At 42.3% G+C, this 24,788-nt stretch overlaps 1 protein-coding gene across 16 annotated transcripts in view; it reads right to left on the bottom strand.

The window, feature by feature from the left end:
* Window positions 1–24,788, bottom strand: part of CREB5 (cAMP responsive element binding protein 5) — a 489,069-nt gene that overhangs the window by 245,215 nt on the left and 219,066 nt on the right. For all 16 annotated transcript variants that reach the window (XR_015162484.1, XR_015162487.1, XR_015162485.1 and 13 more), the window contains one exon: window positions 22,972–23,144. Coding sequence is in view for 13 of the 16 variants with exons in the window: in XM_086396401.1 (XP_086252527.1) it covers window positions 22,972–23,144 (173 nt within the window). In the remaining 3 variants the exon portion in view is untranslated. The remainder of the gene's footprint in view (window positions 1–22,971; window positions 23,145–24,788) is intronic.

Raw genomic sequence — 24,788 nt, 5'->3', positions numbered from 1 at the left:
TCTGAAAACTGAAGATTACCAAATTAAAGTCTTTCTAAATTAACTATACACATATGCACTTATCTCTAACCATCCACCAAGCTGGTATTTCAGTGGTAATAATGATGCAAATGAACATCACAGAACATGCACTATGTACCAGATAACTTTCATCCTTTATCTCACTGAATTATCATGACCTTAGAACTGAACTCAACTGGATAGTAATATTATCCTCAGCTTCCCAGGTGACTCAGATGGTAAAGAATCCACCTGCAATGCAGGAGACCCAGGTTCAATCCCTGGATTGGGAAGATCCCCTGGAGAAGGGAATAGCAATCCACTCCAGTATTCTTGCCTGGAGAATTCTATGGACAGAGGATCCTGGGGGGCTACAGTCCATGGGGTTGCAAAGAGTCAGACATATGAAAGACTAACACTTTCACTTCCATTATCCTCATTTTAACAGAAGAGGGAACAGACACACTGTTGTTTTGTTGTTGTTCAGTTGTTCAATCGTGTCCAATTCTTTGGGACCCCACGGACTGCAGCACGCCAGGCTTCTCTGTCCTGCACTATCTCCTGGAATTTGCTCCAACTCATGTCCACTGAATCAATGATGCCATCCAACCATCTCATCCTCTGTCACTCCCTTCTCCTCCTGCCTTCAGTCTTTCCCAGCATTAGGGTCTTTTCCAACGAGTGGCTCTTCATATCAGGTGTCCAAAGTATTGGAGTTTCAACTTCAGCATCAGTCCCTCCAATGAATACTCAGGACTGATTTCCTTTAAGATGGACTGGTTTGACCTCCTTGCTCTCCAAGGGACTCTCAAGAGTCTTTTCCAGCACCACACTTTGAAAGCATCAATTCTTTGGCACTCAGCCTTCTTTATGGTCCAACTCTCACATCCATTTATGACTACTGGAAAAACCATAGCTTTGACTAGATGGACCTTTGTCAGCAACTGAGCAATGCTTAAATATAACTTGCCCAAGGTCAGTGTAACTAGAGTTTGAATTTAGGCTCTGTGATGCCAAAACTTGTGTCCTTTACCACCACGTAAACAGTCTCTCCTACTATTGCAGCATCAAAGGACTGAAGAAGACAAAGAAAGTGAACACAGAGGAAGTAGAGGAACTCTTGGTCTGTCTACAACGTGAGGCCTTTAACATACAAGCCTCACACACTCCTATTCTTTCCCTGCTCCTTTCTGACTAGAACAAATATTGCCAGGTAAAAAAATGTTATAGGAATACTCACCACCTAAATATACTACCGTTAGATATTATAGAATCTTTTTTTAATCTTCATGATTAGTTACTGACAATAAGGAAAAACTAGAAAAGAAAACAGTATTCAACATTAGAGGTAGCTGTTAATATACTTAAGATCTGTGCATTTCACTCTATAAACTTCAACAACAATAAAGAACCTAACTAAATAATTAATTCTATTTAGTGATACAGATGCCAAAGCAGTTAGGGGTAAAATGACTGATGTCTCCAACTTGCTTTGAAAAGGATTAAAAAACAAGATGGATTTATGGATGGATAGACAGATAAATCTATAAGCAAAAGCAAGTATAGTGAAATGGCTGTTGTAGAATCTGGGTGGTAAATAAACAACTCTTGAAGATTTTTAAGTTTGAAAATTCTCACAATAGAATGTCAGGAAGAAAGTGACCATAAAGTGAGGCTCACATTTCTAGGCTGCTAATTTCCTGATATCACACTTGAGTTATCTAGAAAGTTAGGTGGTCAAGTGAGAAGACAAAAGACTACATCCCCAAGAAGAAAGCCATCAGCAGCTAAGAATTAGGTTGCCCCTTCCAGGGAAAACAGTGGCTTGAAGAATAACTCTTTGACCACTTGTAGTCCAGATCCACAGCCTTGAGAAAGATTCTCATGCCAAGAGAAAACAAAAGAATAGGTATGAAAATACAGCAGAGGCAAAGAGAAGATGCCAGATTTCAGTGTCACTGCATCCTGTATCACACGTAGAGCTGGAAATGAAACTAGAACTGTGAACCATATTTTTTGGTTTTTATAACCTAGACTTGGAAGGCTTATGTTTCTTGAGGGGAAAAAAAAGAAAAAAGGTCCCTGATAAATTTTGCTGAATGAATGACCGATGCATATTTTGTTGAATAGTAGTGAAGAAAAGAAAAACACCCAGGCAACTAATTCTCTCTCCCTGCTGATCTCTTACTGGTTAAATTAAGACACTCAGTATACATGTCCCATTTCATTTCCCTTTACATCCGCAGGTATAAGCACATCTTCAATGGTACAGTCCTCCATATCATGTAACATTTTGAGTGTTGTAGGAGATACACCACAAACTTTGTTTTAAGGACTTAAAGCCTAGAGGGAGAGACAAATAGGAGGTAACTACAAGACAAGGTCTGGGGACTTCCCTGGTAGTCCAGTTAAAAATCCACCTGCCAATGCAGAGGATGCAGGTTCAATTCCTAGTCAGGGAACCGGGATCCCACATGCCACAGGTCAACTAAGCCTGAGCACTGCAACTAGAGAAGCCAACAAGCCACAGTGAAGCATCCCACATGTCACAACAAAGGTCCCACATGCTACAACTGAGACTCGACACAGACAAATAAATAAATAAACACGTTTTAATGATTACTATCTGGAGGGTTTGGGGAAGGATTAGATGACAAAATGTAAGTTGAAACACTTGAAACACACTAGATTCTCCGTACATTGATTTTCTGTCTCCTTCCATGGTAGCCTTCACAAGTGAAATCCTGTGAATTAAAAGTTCTCTCCAATGTTCTTTGCAGATTGTAAAAAAAAAAAAGACAAGGTCTGATATAGTAAGTGCCACAAATAACAGAGAGGTCCTATCTATTTTATTAAGATCTTACAAAATAGGTCCTACATACTATATTCAAGTCATCAAACACTATTGATGTATATATAGGAAATGATCCCATCCTAGAGTAGGTGTGATCCAGGACATCAGAAGCCAACATTAGAACTCAGTACTGCAAATTAGAGCCCTCAGAAGGGCCTGAGGTGGTTTCTCCATTTTAATCGGAAGGGTGGAATTATCCCTTTGTATCAAGAATTTGAGATTTCATATAGGGTTCAGGCCTGCCCAAGACAGTCTTGTTAGAGTCCTGATCTGCAGTGAAGAGGCCGTGTAGCATCCTTAGGTGCATGAACTGATGTCACTGGACAGGTATTGCTGAAACCAGGTGATGCAAAAGTAGTCAGGAACTGGATAGGAAAAAGACAAAGTCAGTGCCCATGATGAAACCTGAGGCATTGAAAAGGAGGTAATGTTTTCCACCTAAGGGCATCCAGTTGGAGACTGGTCTGAGCTGGTTCTCGTTTTATAACCTCTCGACACATGTGTGTAGTCAAGACTGAATTTAAAACCTATACCGTGAACCTTAGGAAAATAAACCACATTAAACAAGCACAAATTGAAAATATTACACAAGAGATTTCACAGGAAATTGGTCCAAATTTAGCCTCGCTCTTTATGTATTTAAGCCTCTTATTCGTTGCTTAGAACTTTATATCAGGATTTTAATACGAGTCTGCCCTCCCTTCCACCCCCTCAGTCCACCTCCACAATGGCCTGCTTAGTTTTACAAAACTTATTTTTTTTAATTCCCAAAGAATCTTGCTACCTCTAGCCTGCTCTTTCAGTGCTCATAAACACATGTTCCAAAACAGTACAGTGATGGTGTATAGCACCCGTGGTTAGAAGTTGAACATATACCTAAAAAAACCCATTGCAGAGCCAAAAACAAGCTTCATTTCTCTCCTAAAAGTTGATGACTTCTATAAGAAGAGCTCTGTGCCAACAGACTCAGGCACTGCTTTTAACTTAAAAGATGGTAGCAATCAAGACAAATGTCATTAGCAGCAAACTATCTCAGTGTCTTTGTCTCATTTAGAATTTTCTCATACTGCTTTCCTTTCTTTCATAGATTTTGTGTTTGTTAGTTTTTAATATTGTCGTAGTGTGCTTTGTGTAAGTCTCCTTAAGTCCCTTTTTGGAATCAAGTCAAGCATAGATAAATAACTGAACTATTTAGAATCCTATGGACTTAATAATTCAACTTTTACAATAACATTTGAGCTGATCTTATGTATGGTTGGTCACATAGCAAGCCTGCCAGAAGCCAGGCTGGACCACTCTCTCCACTTTGGGTCTGGTTTTCTGCCATCAGAAATGCCCTGTGGGGTGCTGCCAGGACATGCCAGGCTGCAGCCCTTCTGAGCTAGGCAGTTGCCAGGTGAGAAAAAGGATGCCAGACCAGAAGGTAGTTTTGTGGGATGAACAAACATGCCCTAAGGCCACGCTGTGCTATCCCATTCTTTCCCACTTGTTGCCACCAGCCGGAGTGTGATTACTGCTGCTGTGCTTACAAACTACTTTTTAGAAGACTTAGAAAGTAAAAAGTTATTTTGTATTTAGGTTGGATTTTTTTTTCTAGTCATTTGAAAGTCTGAGATTCATGATGCCTTCCTGCTTCTCTTTATCACACCAGAGAAAAATGCTTACTGGTGAAAGTGATCAAATTATCCTGATCCGCATTCTTCACCCTTATCACCCTCTACTCTGATGGATGTTATAAAGCACAAAAGGGTAGAATAAGCCACGCAAAGAGTTCAACTGTTAGATCTCAGCTGAGGCAGGAGTCATCAGAGTGTGGACGGCAATCTCAGCTGAGGCAGGAGTCATCAGAGTGTAGACGGCAACAATCGCCCCACTGCTTTTGCCGGTCTGAACTGCAGGAAGTATCTTCATAGTTATTATTATTTGACAAAAACTATCAGAACATCCTGGATCCCTCCCAAGGTTTTGAGCACCTCTAGCGAACTCTCCGCTTCCTCCCCTCTCCTTGCCACAGCAGCCACCATGCTCACCTATGGGACTTTTTTCAGACCCAGAGAGGAATCCAAGTTTGGAAAACACCCAACCAGAGTTCTGACGGATAAGGATGAAGACCCCAAACACCACAGGCTTGAGGAAGAGTCACAGCACATCAACTCAGTGGACTGGCCAGGGGAACTGCTTCAGTTATCAGGTTTATTAAAATTATAAGGGAATCAAGGCAACACAGTAATTTGACTGAGCCCATTGAGAGAAAGAAAACCCAGGATCCATCTAGGTCCAAAAAACCCCACAAAGTTCCCAAAACGTGAAAATTCAAACAAAGCTGCAGTGGTGGGGTGGTGTAAAAGGCAAGAAGAGCCCTTGTATCTTAATACTGAGGAGTGAACAAACTTCCCCAATTGCAAATAAAAAGTTTGTGAATGGAGAGTGAGAAAGCCTAGTCCCACCTTCGCAGTGATCTGTAGCCGGCAAATCCTAGTCAGTGGTAGACTCAGCAGGTATCAGTCTGCTTGCTTTTAATGCCCTCCTATCCGGGCTCTCGCTCTGGGTGGTCATCTCATACCCCTTCGCCCCCCGACATAATTCTGGCAGTGGGCTTTATTGGATTTCTCGGAGCATTAGGTTTCTTGGAGCATATAAACTCCAGGATTTTTCCTTTAAATCACTGAGAGCCAGAGATGGAGGCAGAAGGATGCTTCAGAAAGAATTAAGAGAAGTTACCAGATCAAAAGAACAGTGCTGCCACATAAGCTACTTCCTCTTTCAAAAACATGTACTAGGAGAACAGCAGCTAAAAACCTGATCAGTCATGAAAATGAGCACCAGCCCGTGGGCTGGAGGGCTGAAAGGAATTAGGTACCACCTAAAAGAAACCTCTTTGTGATGAACCTCACTATCTGAAGAAACACACACACACAGGAAAACAAAACCAAAAACCCATCACCCTGGACTATCCTTTCTCAGATCAGTCATGGGTGCCCTTGCCTTCAGTGTTCAGAAAATATAATTAGCTACTAAAAACTTCTGGAAGGTTGAATGTAAAGGTCTCTGTGGACATGCATGCTAAATCACTTCAGTCATGTCCAATTCATTGCAACCCTATGAACCATAGTCTGCCAAGCTCCTCTGTCCATGGGATTTTCCAGGCAAGAATACTTGGGTGGATTGCCATGCCCTCCTCCAGGGGAGCTCCCCGACCCAGGGATCAAACCCTTGTCTTTGGCATCTCCTACATTGGCAAGAGGGTTCTTTACCACTAGAAAAGCCCTCATACCTATGTGCAATGCTGATGCTCCCTCCATTGCAAACTATAGAGTAGACAGCTTAAACAATAAAAAATGTATAATTCAGAATCCAGCAGATACCACTGAGCAGAGAATGCATGGCTAAGGAAAAACTCTCCCCTGTTCCTCTCAAAGTGGATTTTTATGGCAATGCAGGCTTGAAACCCAGGTAAATGCATCTCTAATAATATCTTTCATCAGAAGATATTAACTGCGGACCTGTTTGATGGGGAACAGGCCTCTTCATTCCCTCTCTGGACAAATGGAGACTTGGTGGTGTCCCACCAAATAGGTCCTTACTCCAAGATTCTAGTTCTCCGGAGACTAGTTTTACTTTTATTCTCAGTTAGCTTTTTTCTCTTAATGTTTTTATCCATACATCTGTTACAGTTGAATAAAAAGAGAATGGAGTAAGAATTTTTTTTTAACCACAGTACTGTTGGCAAAACAAATAGGTCCATAATTACATGAAGACACATGTATTAGTTTTCAAGGGCTGTCATAACAAATCTCCACAATCTGGGTGGCTTAAAATCAACAGATGATTCTCTAACAGTTCTAGAGATTAGACATCAGGAGTCAAGGTGTCACAGGGTTGGTTTCTTTGGGGAGCTCTCGGGGAGAATCTGTGCAGCCCACTCTCTCCTGGCTGCTGCGATTGCTGACAAACCTTCTCTCTCCTTGGCTTGCAGCTGTGTCACTCCAGTCTCTGCCTGCGCCACTGCATGGTGTCCTCTAGGTGTCTTCTTATGGCCTTCTCATAAGGACACCAGTCACTGGGCTTAGGGCCCCCCAGAAGCCAGTATAACCTATCTTAACTTGATTACATCTGCAAAGATCCTATTTGTAATTAAGGTCACACTCTGAGGTACCTCGGGTTTAGGACTTCAACAGATCATTTGCAGGGATGCAATGTGACTCAAAACAACAGATGCACCATAGTTAAAGATGGAAATAACTAAGTTTTGCCTGTGAGATAGGCCATGCTGAGCCTGCGAAGGAGGAAGAAGGGATTGTCCCATAGGCTGAGCACTGGGGTGGGGGTATCCGAGGAAGTTGCCTTTATATTCCTCTAGGTATGCCTAGTGGAGAAGGCAGTGGCACCCCACTCCAGTACTCTTGCCTAGCAAATCCCATGGATGGAGGAACCTGGTAGGCTGCAGTCCATAAGGTCGCTAAGAGTTGGACATGACTGAGCGACTTCACTTTCACGCATTGGAGAAGGAAATGGCAACCCACTCCAGTGTTCTTGCCTGGAGAATTCCAGGGACGGGGGAGCCTGGTAGGAGGTCGTCTATGGGGTCACACAGAGTCGGACATGACTAAAGCAACTTAGCAGCAGCAGCAGGTATGCCCAGAGGTCAGGCTGGACCATGAAAGGGGTAAAATTGTGAAAGAGAGAAAAAATCATAGTGAAGTCCTAGAGACCTAAACCAAGTCAAAGAGAGAGAAGTCTGCAGGCTGAAGTTGGATGGGGTGATGCAAGGGCGTCTGGAGTCTTTGGTTCATCGGTGCTGCCTCTCTAGCCCTATTGAGTCTCAACACATCAGACCTTGTGATTGCAAGTGTTCAAGCATCTGTCTAAAAGAGTGAACTGCAAAAGTACAATTTCATCTGTTACTGCATCTTTTCCTGTGGGATTCAAATGAACAGATTCCCGTGAGTCTGTATGTTTGGATAGTTTTCTCCCCTCCCATCCAGTTGCTATTAGTTCTTTCATGTGTTATTCCTCTCACCAACTCCCCCCATCACTCCAGAAACCACCTCATCTACCTCCACAATGGCAAAGGTGTTACTATTTCTTCGGGGAATTGGTCTCTAAGATGGTGTCTGCATCAGCATACCCACAAATTCACTTTTTCTTTCCTAGTACATATACAGAAAAGAATCTCCTAACCCTATAGTTTTCAAACGTTTTTCTTGCTGTAGAACTCTTTAGTCAAAGAAGTACTTACGTAGAAACTCAACTAAATGAATAAATGTGGAACTGCTCTGGGTGAGGGGGTAACGGGGAGACGGGGTGACCTGCCCACAAGGTCAATCTCCACATCCCTTGTCTTTGGCAGCCCCTGAATACCCACTGTAGATCCCAGTTTAGTGGATTCTGTTTAGTATTCTAATTCATCTTTATAACGTGGTACACAGACATCACATGACAAGTGCTGGTGTCTACCCGCTCATCTTTTAGACCAGGTAGTCATTTTTTTTTTTTTTAAAGGAGAAATCTCTGTGCAGCTGAGAAAACAACTGTTTCCCTGGTGATGTTACCTCTTCTCCCTTGGGGTCTGCCATTTAATGTGACTGTTGCCTCTGACAGTACCCAGTTCTGTTTGGAAGCTCCCTCAAACTCACCATGCACCTCATTCAAAACAAATAACAGAATTTGCAAGCTCTTTTCATTGCTGGACTGTAGAAAAGGACTTAAAGTTAAGTTAATTAATAGAGAGACAACATTTAATAGAAGAAAGATCAGATCCATCACTACAAAAACTAATGTACAACAATTAGATTTGGGCAAACTCCAGAGAAATTCATGACGAAAGCATGAAGGATGAAATGCTTTCTATAGAAAGCAATATCCTTAAAACAAGCAGTTACTGTTGTAAGACAATAAAGGACTCGGTACAACAGGATCTTTGAATAAAAAGTAACAATGACATGTATTAAGGACTGATATAAATAAAATACACTAGAGTTTTGGAAAAAAAAAAAAGTGGTTCCTTGTGAAGATTACCATTGAAAATGAACAAGTTAAGGCTCCATCTTTATTAAACTCCATGCACATGGATGACATTTCCTTGGCCTCTCTCTACCCCTAAATTCCTAGAACAAATGAAAAGTGAAAAAGCAGCCATTCTACACTCTCAGGAAATCTTATTTGAAGACAAGCTTTTACTACTATTGAGAAAGTGCTGGATTTCTTTTCTTCTACAGCACAATTTTGCCATCTTTTATGAAAACCCAGACAGGAATGCTCCTTTGTGATATTTTTCCCACTAAACAGTCTTCATACATGTGTTATCCAAGACCACAAGTCCCTGGAAATCACTACAGTGAAACTTCTACTTGCTTCTCATTTGTACAGAGGGATTCACCCAAAGAACCTGTTTGATGAAGTGTAATAACAAAAGAAGTCTTTTTTCAAGGCCTAGGACAGGGGAGGGCTTTTTGTCACTCACCCCATCCAGGCACCACATCTGGGAGAAGGTGAGTAACCAGTTGCCTACATTCTTTGACCGATTGAGGAATGCTTACTTTGAAGACATGGTGCCTCCCCTCCCTCCCAGTTCTGACCCTGTCTAGGGATCACAGTTGGTTTGACGATGGAGGACAGACCCTTTGGGTGTCTGAAGACAAAGCTGACATTCACTCAGGTGTGTTGGGTCTGACCCTTCAAATGGAGGCTGTTGGGTTTTTTCCTTCTTCTGATTCAGCAGTTTTGAGGAGGCTCTCAAGGGGTCTGATTCAGCAGCTTTTGCTATAAATTTCCATTCTGGGAGAAGGAGGTTACGGGAAGAGGACAGACCCCCACACAGAGGGTGTGGGCTCTTCTAAGTACTCGCAGGTCTGTGATTGGTATAGACTTTGGCAAGAAAGGACTTCCCTCGTGGCTCAGATGGTAAAGCGTCTTGCTTACAACGTGGGAGACCTGAGTTTGATCCCTCGGTCGGGAAGATCCTCTAGAGAAGGAAATGGCACCCTACTCCAGTACTCTTGCCTGGAAAACCCCATGGACAGAGGAGTGTGGTGGGCTATAGTCCATGGGGTCGCAAAGAGTCAGACATGACTGAGTGACTTCACTTTCACTTTGGCAAGAAACCAACAAAGTCTTATGGGAAAAATAACGTCTGGAAGAACATCTTGTTGTTCAGTCATTGAGTCGTGTATGACTCTTTGTAACCCCATGGACTGAGCCCTTCAGGCTCTTCTGCCCATGGGATTTCCCAGGCGAGAATACCAGAGTGGGTTGTCATTTTCTTCTCCAGGGGGATGAACAACTTGTCCTGCTATTTCTTCTTTAATGACTTGGTGAACCCTTCCACCGGGAACAGCTTCTGTTGTGAGTGCTCCAGGATTCAAAAGACTTGGTCACATCCTACCCAAGGTCCCCAAGGAGGGCAGAGGTGATACCTGTGGCCAGTTATTGCAAAATGATAAGGCAAAGGACAAGGAAACAATACAGAATCTGGAGTCTGGACAGTCTGTGGGCAAGGAGACAACACAAATCAGGGGAAAAAATAAAATTAAGGTTGTAATTATTCTGCCTCCTATATGAACTTGCTGCCTTGCCATGGGGTGTTACTGCCTTTCTTCTACTTTTTCCTCTTCTACCATTTCAAGCTCAGCCTCTAACTGAAGACTTATCGTATCATTTATTTTTCTCTTTTAATTAAAGGAAGAGAGTGGAATGAAAAGAAAACTTATCTCCAGACTGAGAAAAGCCAAGAATTCCAGCACCCATTCAAAAAAGCTTTTGGAGTGCATGCTCTCGTTCACGCTGGTTTTGTATCTGATAAACTTTTCATTCAATTTGAAGCTCAATGTGTCTGAAATCCAATGAAGTGAACCAAGCAAGGGATGTCGTCCAAACATGTTGAAGCACTTGTGGGTGAATCTCGGCCTCTGTGTGTGTGCTTCTGCTCCTATGAGAAGCCTCAGACTCAGGCAGACTCCAAACTGCCAACTCAACAAGGCAAATAATAATTACTCTTAATGGCAATAATAATTATGGAATGCGGTGGACCCAATATAAGGTTGATTATCTGTGGCTTTGGTGGGGCAGCCAAAGTTTCACACACTGTTTTTATAAAAATCAATCTCTCTCTCTCTGTCTCTGTCTCTCTCTCTCACACACACACACAAATACACATACACATTTGCCAAAAGAGATCTGGACAAACTCATTCCTCTGGTTTCCTGCAACGTGCTTGACTACAGACCTAAATTAAATAAATAGCGGCTATCCACACAATGAGGGGGGATTGGGACATGTTGAGTAATTGACACCACACACACACACACACACACAGAGTCTCTCATTTTCCTTTTAGTTAAGCTTTAACCTTTCTCCAATTCCAGACTTTTACTGAGAGCCATGCCCAAATGTCAGACATGATGAATGGAGGTATTCCTCCTTCTTTCTAAGGGAGATGGGAAGGAAAGAAGGAAGAAAGAAAGGAGAGAGAAAGAAAAGAAAGCCAGGGTCCTAGATGAATGTCCTACCATACTCATTCCACTTCAGCTATGAATCAGAAGAATCTCCCAACAGATCAAAGCCTTCTGTGGTGAAGCCCAAAGCCTATGGTTAGTGCCACAGCCAGTTCCCTATGAGATATTCACCCTGCTCCTCCCAGGAAGGGAGTTACCCCCTGAGCTGGGGCACTGTCTCCCCCATTCTAGATCTGGCTGTCACCACTTTCCAGGGACATCCGCATTAGCACTTAGGTATCTCACCCCACACACCAATGATGTCAAGGTGTCAGAGAAATAAAAATGGCTGCTCCTGAAAACATAATCCATCAACCAAATAGTCATTTTGTAGATAATGAGGAATTGTTCCAATTTTCTGAAAAACTAGTTAGGTTAAGGGTCTAATGCGAATCTACATGAGGTTTTTTTTTTTTTTCCTTTTAAAACTTATTATGCTTGTTAATTACTGTGACTATTCTTTAAAAGTGGTTGCAAGGGGCTGGTGTAGTTTATTGTCATGTAAGAAGGGGTTATAAAGAACATTCAGGACACGCCATGTGGAATATACAGAATATACCTGGAAAATTTCTTCAAAGGTTTTGAATAATGTTACATACATGTCAAATGGCTTAAATGATGTTCCAGTAAAGCAAATTATTAGGAAGTGGGTGTATACACATACATCACTCCCACACACACAATTTTCATTTGGATGAAATTGGACATTAAAATTCCCCAGTCTCCTTTAATAATATACAATTTAGTTAAGATGATTTTAAAATACATTCTTTCAAAATTTTAGAGAGGCTGTGATTTGAAATAAGCATCTATAAATTTGCATTTTTATTTAGTTTTGTCATTAAAAAATATACCCTGACTCAATATAGGGTTACAGAAAGCTTCAGGAGTAGACTCTAGCTTCACTGAGTTTGCAACTTCAACAAAAATGGCATCTCTCATACTACCCAAACACTACTGCAGTGGAAGCAGACTCTAGTTCTCTTCAATCCAGCACTTTATTGCTTATCTCTTTAGGCATACAATTTGAAGCAAGACTCCCAAGTGAGAAAAAATGTCACACTAAGCAGTGATCCCCAAGAGTCTGCCAAACACTTGGCCTCCAGCCCCTGTAGACACTGAGAACACCATCGTGCATTTGACAAGTGTTCAGTGGCTTGCTGACTTGGGGATGGGTTTTCATTGCAGCAGTCATCATTATGATTGTCTATGTAGAAATGTTTATGGGTTTTATGACTGAAAATAATATATTGGAGGTCAGTGGTAAACTGCTGTGTATTTGGCTTATGAATTACCCTATCTGAACCAATATATGATGAGTATACTCAGGAAGTCATTTCTGGCATTTCAAAGATTTCTGGGGCCATCTGTTCTCTGCAAAGACCTGCACCTCTGCAAAAGCCAGCCAAGCACATTCTGGCATGTCTGTACCCCCCACACTCACAAGGGTCCTATCATTTTACAGACTTTACCGACCTATTCACCAGCCAGAATGCACTTTGCCAAAGTGGAGGAGGGGAGGGGGGGACTATAAAACTCCAAATTCTTTTAAATGTGTCTGGTACCATTAAGAATGTTTATTGCTCTATAGAAATTTTACAGTTGATATTTACCAAAAGCACAACATACTTGGTAAACAGATTACTGGATTGTCTGCTAAATGTGATGTATCTGTTTTTATGAAATTTCTTCTTCCATAATCCCTACCAGCCAAGCAGTATTGTGGGAGAGTGTTAGTCATGATAAGGAAACAAATATGTTCATAAGAGCTAGAAAAGGGCACTGGTTAGACAATCCAGTTTCATTCTTTCATTTTATAAGATGGAAAAGTAGGGCCCTGAGAGGTCAAGGGAGCTGTTCAAAGTCCCAGAACTTGTGAGTGATGGAGTCAAAACCACCAGCAATGGCTGTCAATCTCTAGCAATGACATTGTACTGTCTCACTGAAATAGGATTCCATCTGTATGTAACTGAAACTTAACATAAGGGATTCCCTTCATGTCCAAAATCCAAGACCAAATTGGTTATTTCTGTGATATTCTCATCCAACCAAAGGTAAAAGGTCCACAGAATTTGTATCTCCTTTAACTAAATTCTCTACAAAAAGAATATTAAAAATAACAGTAGAAAAAATCTGTTTGGTCTAATATTATTGAAAAATACATATAAGAGGACCTATTGAATCATTTACCTTTTAAATCCTAAGGTGTCCAGTTATATGACTACAAAGTATTGCAATGAGGATCACAGACTATCTGCAGTTCTTCTCTTTTAACTCAGAAACTATTTGTCTATCAGTACAGGTAAGAGTTATTTATACTTCATGAAACATATAGTCTTTAAGAATGTGAAAGTTACAAATGATCAGAAATGTCCACTGGGACACAGCCATGTCACCTGTGCATGCTCAGTCTTCAAAAAAGCAAAGTGTACTCCCAGTTGCAAAGGACCATCTCTGCTTTACCAGATTCATTTCTCCTAACATACTCACCTTGGAGAGCACAGCACACACCTGTCCTTTCCCCATGTCACTATCCCTGTTGGTGTCCTTGAAGGAATGGTTACACTTAGTCCTGGGACTTGTTCTAAACAGAACACTGGGGCTCATGTAAACTTACAGTGGTGAGCCAGCTCGGTGTTCTGGCCCTGAAAACAGAAAACAATGAGCCAGTTCCCATGTAGGAACTATGACAAGCATAGAAAGGTGAGGTTAATCACTGAATTTTATATTAAAATAAACATATATCTTCAATTTCCAATGTTTAATTATTTGGCACCTTACCCAAGGTTTTCCCCTTGGAAAATACTAAATACTGATATAAGCTAGACCTTTATGTTTCAGGTCTTCTATAAGTAATCCCCCAGATAATAAATCCAGAAAAGAAGACAGTGGATTGCATTTTTCCATAAAGCTATGTCTGGCAATATAATTGTTCCAATTTCTTGTATTATATCTTTCACTGTTGTATTATATCTTTCACTGTGTGCTGTTGTCTAAGTGTTTTTCTAGTGAGCTCTTCAGCAATGTCATTTAGTAAAATGAGAATAAAAGAACAATTTGCTGATAGGATTAATTCAAGGGAGGAAACTCCATAGTCATGCATACAGTCCTGAGCCCCCAAGGAACTTACCTTCCAAGTAGTTTCCAAAATTGTACTTATTATGAAAACCATCAGCCTTTTAGTGCTGGATAAGGCTTGAGAATTTTCTAGTGATGCCTCCCCATTTTACATGTAAGGAAGTCAAAATTTGGAGAAGTCAACTTCATTTGGACGCATGGGACAGTGACTTGGCTTCCAGTTCCAGCACTTACCTTTATCCATACAACCTGGGGCAAGCCACATAATCACTGAACCTCACTTTACTCAGTTGTAAAATGGGTGTAAAATCTCCATGTAACAGAATTATAAATTTGTTGTGATTCACCTAGGAGTTGGACCTGGAAGTCAAGTGTCTCTGTCTTCATATGTTAGGACACTTCTTTTGACTACACTGGTCTCCCCTTCCCAAACCTTCCCAATCCCTATTCTGTTTTTACACTCATGAGTATGAGAATGCCTCCTGAAACTCAGATAATCAAGAACCCCAAACTCAGCTCCTAGAGGAAAGCAAACCAAAAGAGAGAAGAAATTTGAGACAGAAAAGAAGGAATGAATGAGGACTGTGTTGCTGAGAGTGACTTGTAATCAGCTTTTAAAGTGTAGATGAAGGAAGGGGGCCCAGGGCAATTGCGTACTTGGCCAAGGTTATAAAGTTTTTTGACTGGCAGAGCCTAAACCCATGACCTCTGACCTGTGGTCAATACTTTTGCAAGACTCCCCTCTAACCTGACTTGGTTTGGCTCTGAGTAAGCTTGTCTTTTCCAGGCACATCTTTTCAATATGCCACACAGAAGAACAAGTGTCTAGATTTACAACAGACACAGACTGAATGATCCTGGGCTAGTTGCTCTAGAAGCAGACCTGTGCCTTGTTGTTCAGTTGCTAAGTCATGTCCCACTCTTTTTGACCCCATGGACTGCAGCATACTGGCTTCCTTGTCCTTCACTATCTCCTGGAGTTTGTTTAAACTCATGTCCCTTGAGTTGATGATGCCATCCAACCATCTCATCCTCTGTTATTCCCTTCTCCTCCTGCTTTCAATCTTTCCCAGCATCAGGATCTTTTCCAAAGAGTCAGCTCTTTGTGTGGTGACTCATTGGTGTGCCTAGCTGTTCTAAAAATGGGAGGAGACAGTCAAAACACACAGAGACACTTATGTGGAAGGTTCTGGAACTCTGTGAGCAGGGCTTCTGTTTATAAGATCCAGAAATGAGACTCTCCCCCAATAAGAAGTCACAGGCAAAGTCACTTATCCACACAGGAATCAGAATAGCCTGGAAGTCACACTTCATCTGGTCAGGGGACAGGTTCTTCCTATAAACCATGAAGCCAAATGTAAAGCAACCAAGTGGTTGGAGAAAGGACAGCCACTCTTAGGCAGGAATCTGGTTTTCTTAAAAGTGAGAGGATTTGGCCAAGAGATCTCCCAGGTCAGGTTCTCTCTCTCTGTATCCATGTTGTCTCACAACCTACAAACTCCCTTTCTGAGGGCCAGGGAACTCCTGTATTTTTCTCCTGAAGGACTTAAGCAGCTGCTGGAAACTCAGTGTGTCTACCTCCGCCCTTGACCAGCCTGTAGGTATGTGAAGGAAGCACTTCACACTGTAACCAGAGACTAAGCATTAACCAACTCATGTGGGTAGATGACTCTCCCAAATGGTCAGACATGCTCATGTACCTCTCATGGCACTGGGACTGCTATAGGCAGGAGCACAGGGAAAGCATGTGCTTTGAAGTCCAACAGAACCACACTCAAAACTCTGCTCATCTCACTGGCTGAGTGACTTCGGATAAGTTACTTCTCTTCCTTGAGCAGTAAAACTGGAGCAAATAATGTCTGCCTCTCCAGACTCTTGGAGAATGATGGAAAGCAACACACAAAGATAAATCAGTGCTCTGCACATAGATGATGCTGGATAAATGTTAGCTCCCTTTCTTCTCTTTAGTATTAGCCTGCTAATCCCAAACTTCTCTAACAAATAGCTTGAGCCACTAAAGTGTGACTTTCAATTTTCTTTCCCAAGAAGACTAGCTTTTACAAACTGAATGTGTCTTCCTCCAAATTCATATGTTGTTTTAGTCGCTCAGTCATATCTGACTCTTTGCAAACCCATGGGCTGTAGCCCACCAGGCTACTCTCTGTCCATAGAGTTCTCCAGGCAAGAATACTGGAGTAGATTGCCATTCCCTTCTCCACCAAATTCATATATTGAAGCTTTAACTCCATGTGATGGTTAGGGGTGAGGCCTTTTCAGGTAATTAGGTTTGAATGAGGTCATGAGTCCCTATAACGGGATTAGTGTCCTAAGAAGAGGAAGAGATACCAGAGGTCTCACTCTCTGTCTCTTTCTCCTCTCTCTGAAGTGAAGAAATGAAAGTCACTCAGTTGTATCCAACTCTTTGCTGTCTCATGGACTATATAGTCCATGGAAATCTCCAGGCGAGAATACTAGAGTGGGTAGCTGTTCCCTTCTCCAGGGGATCTTCCTAACCCAGGGATTGAACCCACATCTCCCACATTGCAAATAGATTCTTTACCAACTGAGCCACAAGGGAAGCCCAAGAATACTGGAGTGGGTAGCCTATCCCTTCTCCAGTGGATCTTCCCGACCCAGGAATCGAACCAGGGTCTTGCGCATGGCTGGTGGATTCTTTACCAACTGAGCTATCAGGGAAGCCCTCTCCGCTCTCTGTCAATCTGCCTGTCTCTCTCTCTCTCTGTATGCAACGAGAAGCGATCAGGTGAGCACACAGTGAGATGACAGTCATCTGTGAGTCAGGAAGAGGGCCCTCACCGAGAACCAAATCTGCCAGCATCTTGACCTTGGACTTTCCAGCCTCCAAAACTGTGGAAAGTAGACGTCTATTGTTTAAGCGAAGATATCTGCCTTGCTGTGTTCCAGGTGAGGAACTGAGACATTAAGACACAACAAAGCTGGCCTGAGGGATCACAGGCAAGAGCCAGGCTAGGAGAGGAGAGCAGGGCTGCTTTTCTGCCTCTTGGAAGATGTAGCCATGTGCTCCGGCATCCTGGCTCTGCCCCCTTCATCTGGCCACAATACCTTGTGGTATTACAACTTTTGAATGTTAAGAAACCTTATATTTCCTCAAGTATCAGTACTTAATGTTTCGTTCCACACATAAAACTCTTTGAGTAGAAAGCTGCTGGCCCTCTTGTCAGAGGTAATTTCTCAAGGCTCTGCACAGGATTTAACGGGAGCCATATGGTTAAGTCCGTCAACCCTCCCAGAAAGCATTCCCCTGAAGGGCCTCATAAATGTTCTCGGGGCTGTGAAAGACCCAGCAACTTTCTAACAATAAAGCAATGTTCATGGCTGTGATATTCTGCAACACACAAAGCAGGAAATAATGGCTTCGGGTCTGAATTACTTAAAGGAGGCTTCAAGCTGTCCTGGAGAGGGGTGTGGGTGTGGGGGCAGGGAGTGATAAGCCGGGACCTGCTGGCTGCTGCATCCAGGAGGAAGAAGGTTGGCCTGCGCCCTGCTAGCACTGGCCTGCGGTGGGCAGTGACAGTCTAATTCATGCTGTTGATCTGTGGAGTTTAAGAAAACTCTTCATAATGGATGTATACACCTATGCATATACAGAACAAGCATACTCACACTGTGAAATGTGAAAGTGTTGGTAGCTTAGTCATGTCCAATTCTTTGTGACCGCATGGACTGTAGCCTGCTAGGCTCCTCTGTCCATGAACTCTTCCAGGCAAGAATACTGGAGTGAGTAGCCATTCCCTTCTCCAGGGGATCTTCCCAACCCAGGGATTGAACCCGGGTCTCCTGCACTGCAGGCAAATTCTTTACAGTATGAGTCAACTGTAAGCTGATGTTTCACATAAGTTTTCTTTAAGCAGTGCCTTTTTGTGATGGCATCATTTACTGACCTTTCCCTTCCCTTTTTTCAGAAAGACAGACACAGAAATCCTTGAATCAATTAACATTCCCATCTCAATGGACACCTCAAGCATCGACAGCAACTCGTACAAAAAACCACATGACTTTCTCCAACAGGCAAAGTGGCATTGTTTTTTACATCAATAAGTTCTGAGATGTGATAAACTCTTCTTTTATTACTGTTATTTTTTTTAAAAAAAAGCTCAGAAAGGGTGAGAGAAATACAATTGTATTATGATGAGTATCAGTTCCTTTTTATTTTTACAAGATTTGCTATATTTTCTATAAATTTCTGGCCAAATCTTAGATCTACGTTGCCTAAATACAGCTTTATGCAAATAGAGTGTATGATGAAACAGCTAATATACCTAGAAAGATACATGTGCCAAGACTAAAACTGGCATAAAATCAGAGAGAGGTTTTATATATACATGCTGTCAAACATATTTTCAAATTTCTTGATATCCTAACTAGAATATTCCAGAAAAGACCAGATATCTTCTTTTCAAATATCAGCCTCGGTAGGAACATTTGTATATCCTGATGTTAGATATATCACATCTACACTGTAAACAATTACTGGCAAATAATTTTTTTACCAATAATCTAACAAGCTTATGCATTTGCCAATTCCACAGGGAGAACTAAATCTATAGAACATTCTGAATACAGGAAGAAATTTTATGGACTATTTTGGAAGTGCTTCTCACAACCTGTCAGAACTCTGTACTGATATCCATTGTTATAGATCACCTCATTCCATATTACTTTCATTGTCTTCCTAAAAAAATTACCAAGCATGAATTATCTAATAACATTGGTCCATAAAGAGAAATAGGTTTCTCTAGGAATTTGCTGTTGTTCAGTTGCTATGTCATGTCCAACTCTTTTGCGACCCCATGGAATGCAGCCTGCCAGACTCCTCTGTCCATGGGATTATCCCAGACAAGACTATTGGAGTGGGTTGCCATTTCCTTCTCTAGAAGATCTTCCTAATCCAGGGATCAAACCTGTGTCTCCTGCTTGACAGGCGGATTATTAAGCACTGAGCCACCAAGGAAAGCTAGGATCTATTAAAATTGTAGCCACCTTCTCAATTGATTGCTGGCTCCTACAAAAATTTCTCATATGAGGAAAGAGAGAGACAGAATTAGAGAGAGAGAATTTATACTACTGATACCTGCTCTTCCACCATGCTCTCAGGAGTTGCAGACTGGATCCTGAATTAATGAGCCTGTTACATGATCTCTAATAAAAAAAAATTACTAGAGGAGAGATACTGCTTGGAATCTGCCACATATTTGGTCCAAGGGAGAATCGATTTCATCTGTATTTAACACATGCTTGTTTTCTGTCTCGCTTGTCTCCCCCACACCCCATGGCTCCCTCTTTTTCTTTTTCCATCTGGAAAACTTATCTCCTAAAACGCTACCATCAATCAGCCAAAGGCACTCTTCTCGACAGGGTGTCTGCCAGTTTGACTAAGCACAAGTAGTCACTAGTTTGGGGATGCCTCCCACACTCTCCAACACTGTGTGTTTTTCTAGCCTGCCTAACCACACGAGTGCAATTTGGGATATTTATACTTACCTCCAGTTTCTATCGCGATAAAAAGCACTACTTGGACAGAACTGGGCATTGGCGATGGAAGGGGGTGATAGAGGACAGACTGAAGTTTGCCCACGTGATTTGTCTATCTCAGACTTTTGCATTTCCACCCATTTGGTCCTACGTTGACTCAGTGCCTGCTCCAAAAATATGAAAATCAAATGCTCACAAGGATGCCTACACTCTGTCCTACAAATCTTCCTTAGGAGCAGGCACTGTTCCCATTTCCAGTCCTTCATGTCAATATCACTCCCAATACATTTAAACCTCTAAGTTTAAATACAGCATGAAGGGGGGATGGTGGCAGAAAGGAGAATAAAAGTGGGATTGGCAACAGAAACCCAGCACTAGTCAAAGGGAAGAAAAGGGGGGAACGGGAGATGGGTGGCCCCCTCTCTCTCCCGCAAAGTTCTATTTGTGAAGACGCCCACTGGCCACAGCAAAAAAGCCCTGTGCGTGGGCACAGGTGGGTCCCAGCCTCTCTGGCTGGGTGCAGCTTAAGCACGGAGCCTGAATGAAGACTTTCATTGCTGTTTGCTGTTTTTGTTGGCCAGTAGCCATGGCAAACATTTGCAGGTGGCTTGGCCAGATTTTGACACTTAAATATTTGAGGTTGTGATAAAAATCAGAATATTACTACAATATGGTTCTGTGCAGCCTCAGAGGGGAAAAAAAAAAAAGAAAGAAAACTATCTGCAGTTTCAAATGCTCATTTAAAGACACAGTCTCCAGAGGGAACTCATGTTTTAAAATAAGTACTCATTTCCTCTTTGCTGAGAGAAATAAAAGAGTCAGCCGTCCCCAAATGTTACCACCTAGAGTTTCATTCTGAATCTACTGGTGAGATGGGTTGCTGAGCCCCCATGATCATCCGGGCAAGGTTTTAGATGGGTCACATGGAGAAAAATGGAAATGATGGGGTGTGGGGGTTGGAATCAACATGGCAAACACAGCAGGGAAGAATCTGAAGCAAGAAACAGCCTCCCTCAAGTTTGGCAAGGAGACAGAGTCCTGAAAGTGACAATTATCTCCTAGAAAACACCAGGAGAGACACATAACACCCCAGGACTGGGAATAAACGGGAAGTCAGAGTGGGTCGGGAGATGGCACATACCCCCACCTGACAGGGCACAGTGACACAGCCTAGAAATGTCATCCAACTGTGCAGCCCTGGCCAGCTGGCTAAATTATTGACAGAGTCAACACCCATCTTAGAATTTAGTGCTAACCCTTAAAAGATTGTTTCACAAAAACCACCATTGTACTAACAATGGCCAAAAACTAAGGGCCTCCAAGAGGGAAGTTAGGGGGCAGGAGGCAGAAGAACTCCAGGGGAGAAGGAATGCTGTAAAAATGCTAATAAAATCTAGCACATTTTATGTTTTTTCCCCTTGAAAGAAAAATAAAATAATTATAATTAGCTCACCTAGCTGTGAATTGTTTGCCCAAAGCCAAGCCACTGGAGTGAAGGAGTCCCTTGAGACTGAGATGCTGTCTTTAATGACCCCACCTTCTTAGTATATTACAGGTTCTTGCTTTGGACGGAGAAGCATTTACTCCCATAGACATTTGAGAAAAAAAAGATTCTTTCACAGACACACTTGCAACTTTAGCACTGGCTTATTCCAACAAAACCAAGCATTCGAATGGCCAGATTAATTTTCTGTTTCTTGAATGGGAAACCAAAGGTTCCCATGGCAAACTCACAACATAGTTATTACCCACAACTCTCACTTGTTAAGATTTGTCTTTATATGTCACAACTCATCCTGATAAGTTGAGAAATGTGAGAGACAAGGTACCCTTTCTAGTGTATTCTGAGGAGGGATAAGCCATTGTCCCTAGTGCTCCCTCTGGGTGGGGAATTCTTATACACTTTTAAAACAAGGAAGGGAAAAGATACTGACAAAGAGTGAGATAGCTTCTAATTTTTTCTTAAAATCTACTATTCTACATATCTACTATTCAGTGGAAAATTCAAACTAAATTCTGATATGCACACCAAATACAGCAAGCTCCCATTCCTATTTTAAACAGAGAATTCTAGGAACAAGGAGCAAGGAGTTCTCAGCATCCAGCAACATAAATTTATCATAGCTCTTTGGCTTAAGTTACTACTTTTTCTTCCTAAGATCCCAAGCACTCTTAAATTTTTTATTTCCTTTTCACATTACTCTTGTGAGGGTGGAGAGAAGACACACCATCCTCATTCTGGAGAGCAGGAAGCTGGGCCAGAAGTTTGCATTTCTAAGAAGCTCCTGGGTAATACCCATGCTGCCAGTCCTCAGACCACACTCTGAGTAACAAGGACCAAGAGCTATCACATGATACTCAGGAGTCAGTGCTTGTGCCATGCCATGATACAGTATCTGGGAGCATTCTACCTATTTTTCTCAATGCTTCAGTATTTTCTTTTTTACATAAATGAGAAGGATAGGGTCTGCCTTCTTTGTTTTGTCTTCTCCAGGATTGAATATGAACCAGTGCAGAAAGAGAGGCGAGCTAATGAGAAGGTATTAATATTAACAAGGGAAAGAAGCAAGAAGAATCATCAGAGAGAAGGAGGACTGTGGAAACATACCAGAGAGACGGGTGTTGGACATTGGTCTTAGGAATGGAGGCACATACTCTGTTAGCGAGGAAGCTGGGTGGGTGACACTTCCCTCCACCATCCTCAAGCATTTGTCCTGAGAACTACACTCTGCTCCCAACATCCAAGGGGTTTCCCCACAGTCACTTTAAGGTTCAAGAATCTTCTCTGAAGGAACAATGACACAGAACGACTTGCTCTTCTCTTCAGAGCCACGGTCAAAGAGCTTCTACCAAACAGAGACCCCCTCTACCTTTCTCCCATCAAAAACATCACTCTGAGCTCTAGGCAGTATCACACAGCGAGGAAAACCAACTTCTGTCTTATCCAACCTGCAGACTAGAAACCAGAAGAAAGTCCAGAAGCTGCCCTGAGCTCTGGCCAGGACCCAGAGACAACCGAGGAGATCTCCTTACCCGATCTGGCGGTTGGTGGAAGGGGCCTGCGTGATGACAGAGCTGGACTGGGGTGACGGCATGGCTTGCTGAATCACAACGCTGGTGTCATGGTTGGGCATCCGGGCGCTGCCGAGCTGGTGAGCTCCAGGCCCCGCCATGGCCCCACCAACAGGGTTATGCATCGAGATATTCTGCCCAGAGAAGACAGAGGGGAAAGGGTCAGAAGAGGTTAATGCTTTATTCTGCTCTCAGGCTTTCAAAGGCCAAACTGGGGAATCTGGTCATGTCAACTAAATACAGAGTTATGGCTTCTGGCAAGCCATGGGTCCATTTATTTTGTTATAACTTACAGCTTCAAGGAGATGAAAAATAACTATTCGCCTTAAGAGTAAGGCACATAAGAAAATACCTGGAAGTTCACTAATCACCCTGCCACCTCCCATGTGAGGTTTAGTGCATATCTGCTCTGACTCGGGGTGATATATATTCCATTTGAAAATGATTTCTGTGGTAAGTGCATAACATTATGATTTAGTGAAAAGCCATTCAGCACCCTGCTTTGAATGACAAGCACACTTGTTATTTTTTATTTTTCAGTCCTATACGAGTAACCACCTCTTTTTTTTCCCCAGGAAACTACTTTTCTCAATCATAATCTGAGCATGCATGACCCAAGCTCAACAACCTAGGGAGTGAGGATGTTGACGGTGAAAGACAACAGGGTGTCTGGGGTTCAGTGATGAGAGTGAGTTACAGCTCTCTATTGTTTTCCCATAAGATAAATCTCTAATACTTCGGTTGAATCATGGAATACTGACAACACTTGTTCACCTGTTTACTTGTTCACTGTCTTTTCCTCTAGAACATACAATGTTTGTGTTCATGACTCTATCCCATGGGGACTGGAGCACAGTAGGCATTCAGTAAACACACCTACATACATGAATAAAGTAGGGAAGAAAATAATGGCACAACCGAGTCACTTGAGTGACTTAACATCCTGTCTTTATTTCTGGTGACATGAGTGAAAGCTTCTTTGTTTAAAATTCAAAAGTAAGGTAAAGTATGGGCTTCTCAGGTGGCACTAGTGGTAAAGAACCTGCCTGCCAATTCAGGAGACATAAGAGACACAGGTTCGATCCCTGGGTTGGGATGATCCCCTGGAAGAGGGAAACCCACTCCACTATTCTTACATGGAGAATCCCATGGACAGAGGAGCCTGGAGGGCTACAATCCACAGGGTCGCAAAGAGTTGCACGTGACTGAAATGACTTAGCATGCATGCAAGGTAAAATATGCATGATAAAGCTAGCTTAAAAGACAGTGCTTATTCTTTTTTATTGGAGGATAATTGCTTTACAGTGTTACAGTGGTCTCTGCCATGCACCAATGCAAATCAGTCATAATTTTATATATATATATATATATATATATGTATATCCCCTCCCTGTTGAGCCTCCGTCCTCCCGCCATCCCAACTCTTTAGGTCATCACAGAGTGCGAGGCTGGGCTTCCTGTGCTATACAGCAGCTTATGCTAGTTATTTATTTCACATGTGATAGTGTATGTAAGTCAATGCTTAGAAAAGAATGTCACTGGGGCAAGAAGAGAGGATTCACGCTGAGGCATAAGAGGGCTGAAATGTGAGAAATTCAGAACCTAGTAAAGAAAAAGAAAGTACAGGACAAAGTTACATAAGTCAGTGGGCCACTGAAAACATCCAAGTACAGCTCCTTAGCCTAGAAGGGTATGGAAATCTGAGAGGTCAGTTGGACAGTGGGCTGAGGATGACAGGAAAGAAATGGAGTGTCACTAGCAATTTACTAGAGGAAAAA

This window comes from Bos grunniens, chromosome 4, assembly GCF_055505025.1.
Source record: "Bos grunniens cultivar Pamir isolate PY7600 chromosome 4, Bosgru_T2T1.0, whole genome shotgun sequence".
Classification (NCBI taxonomy): Eukaryota; Metazoa; Chordata; class Mammalia; order Artiodactyla; family Bovidae; genus Bos; species Bos grunniens.
This window is presented reverse-complemented; position numbering and strand designations above follow the sequence as displayed.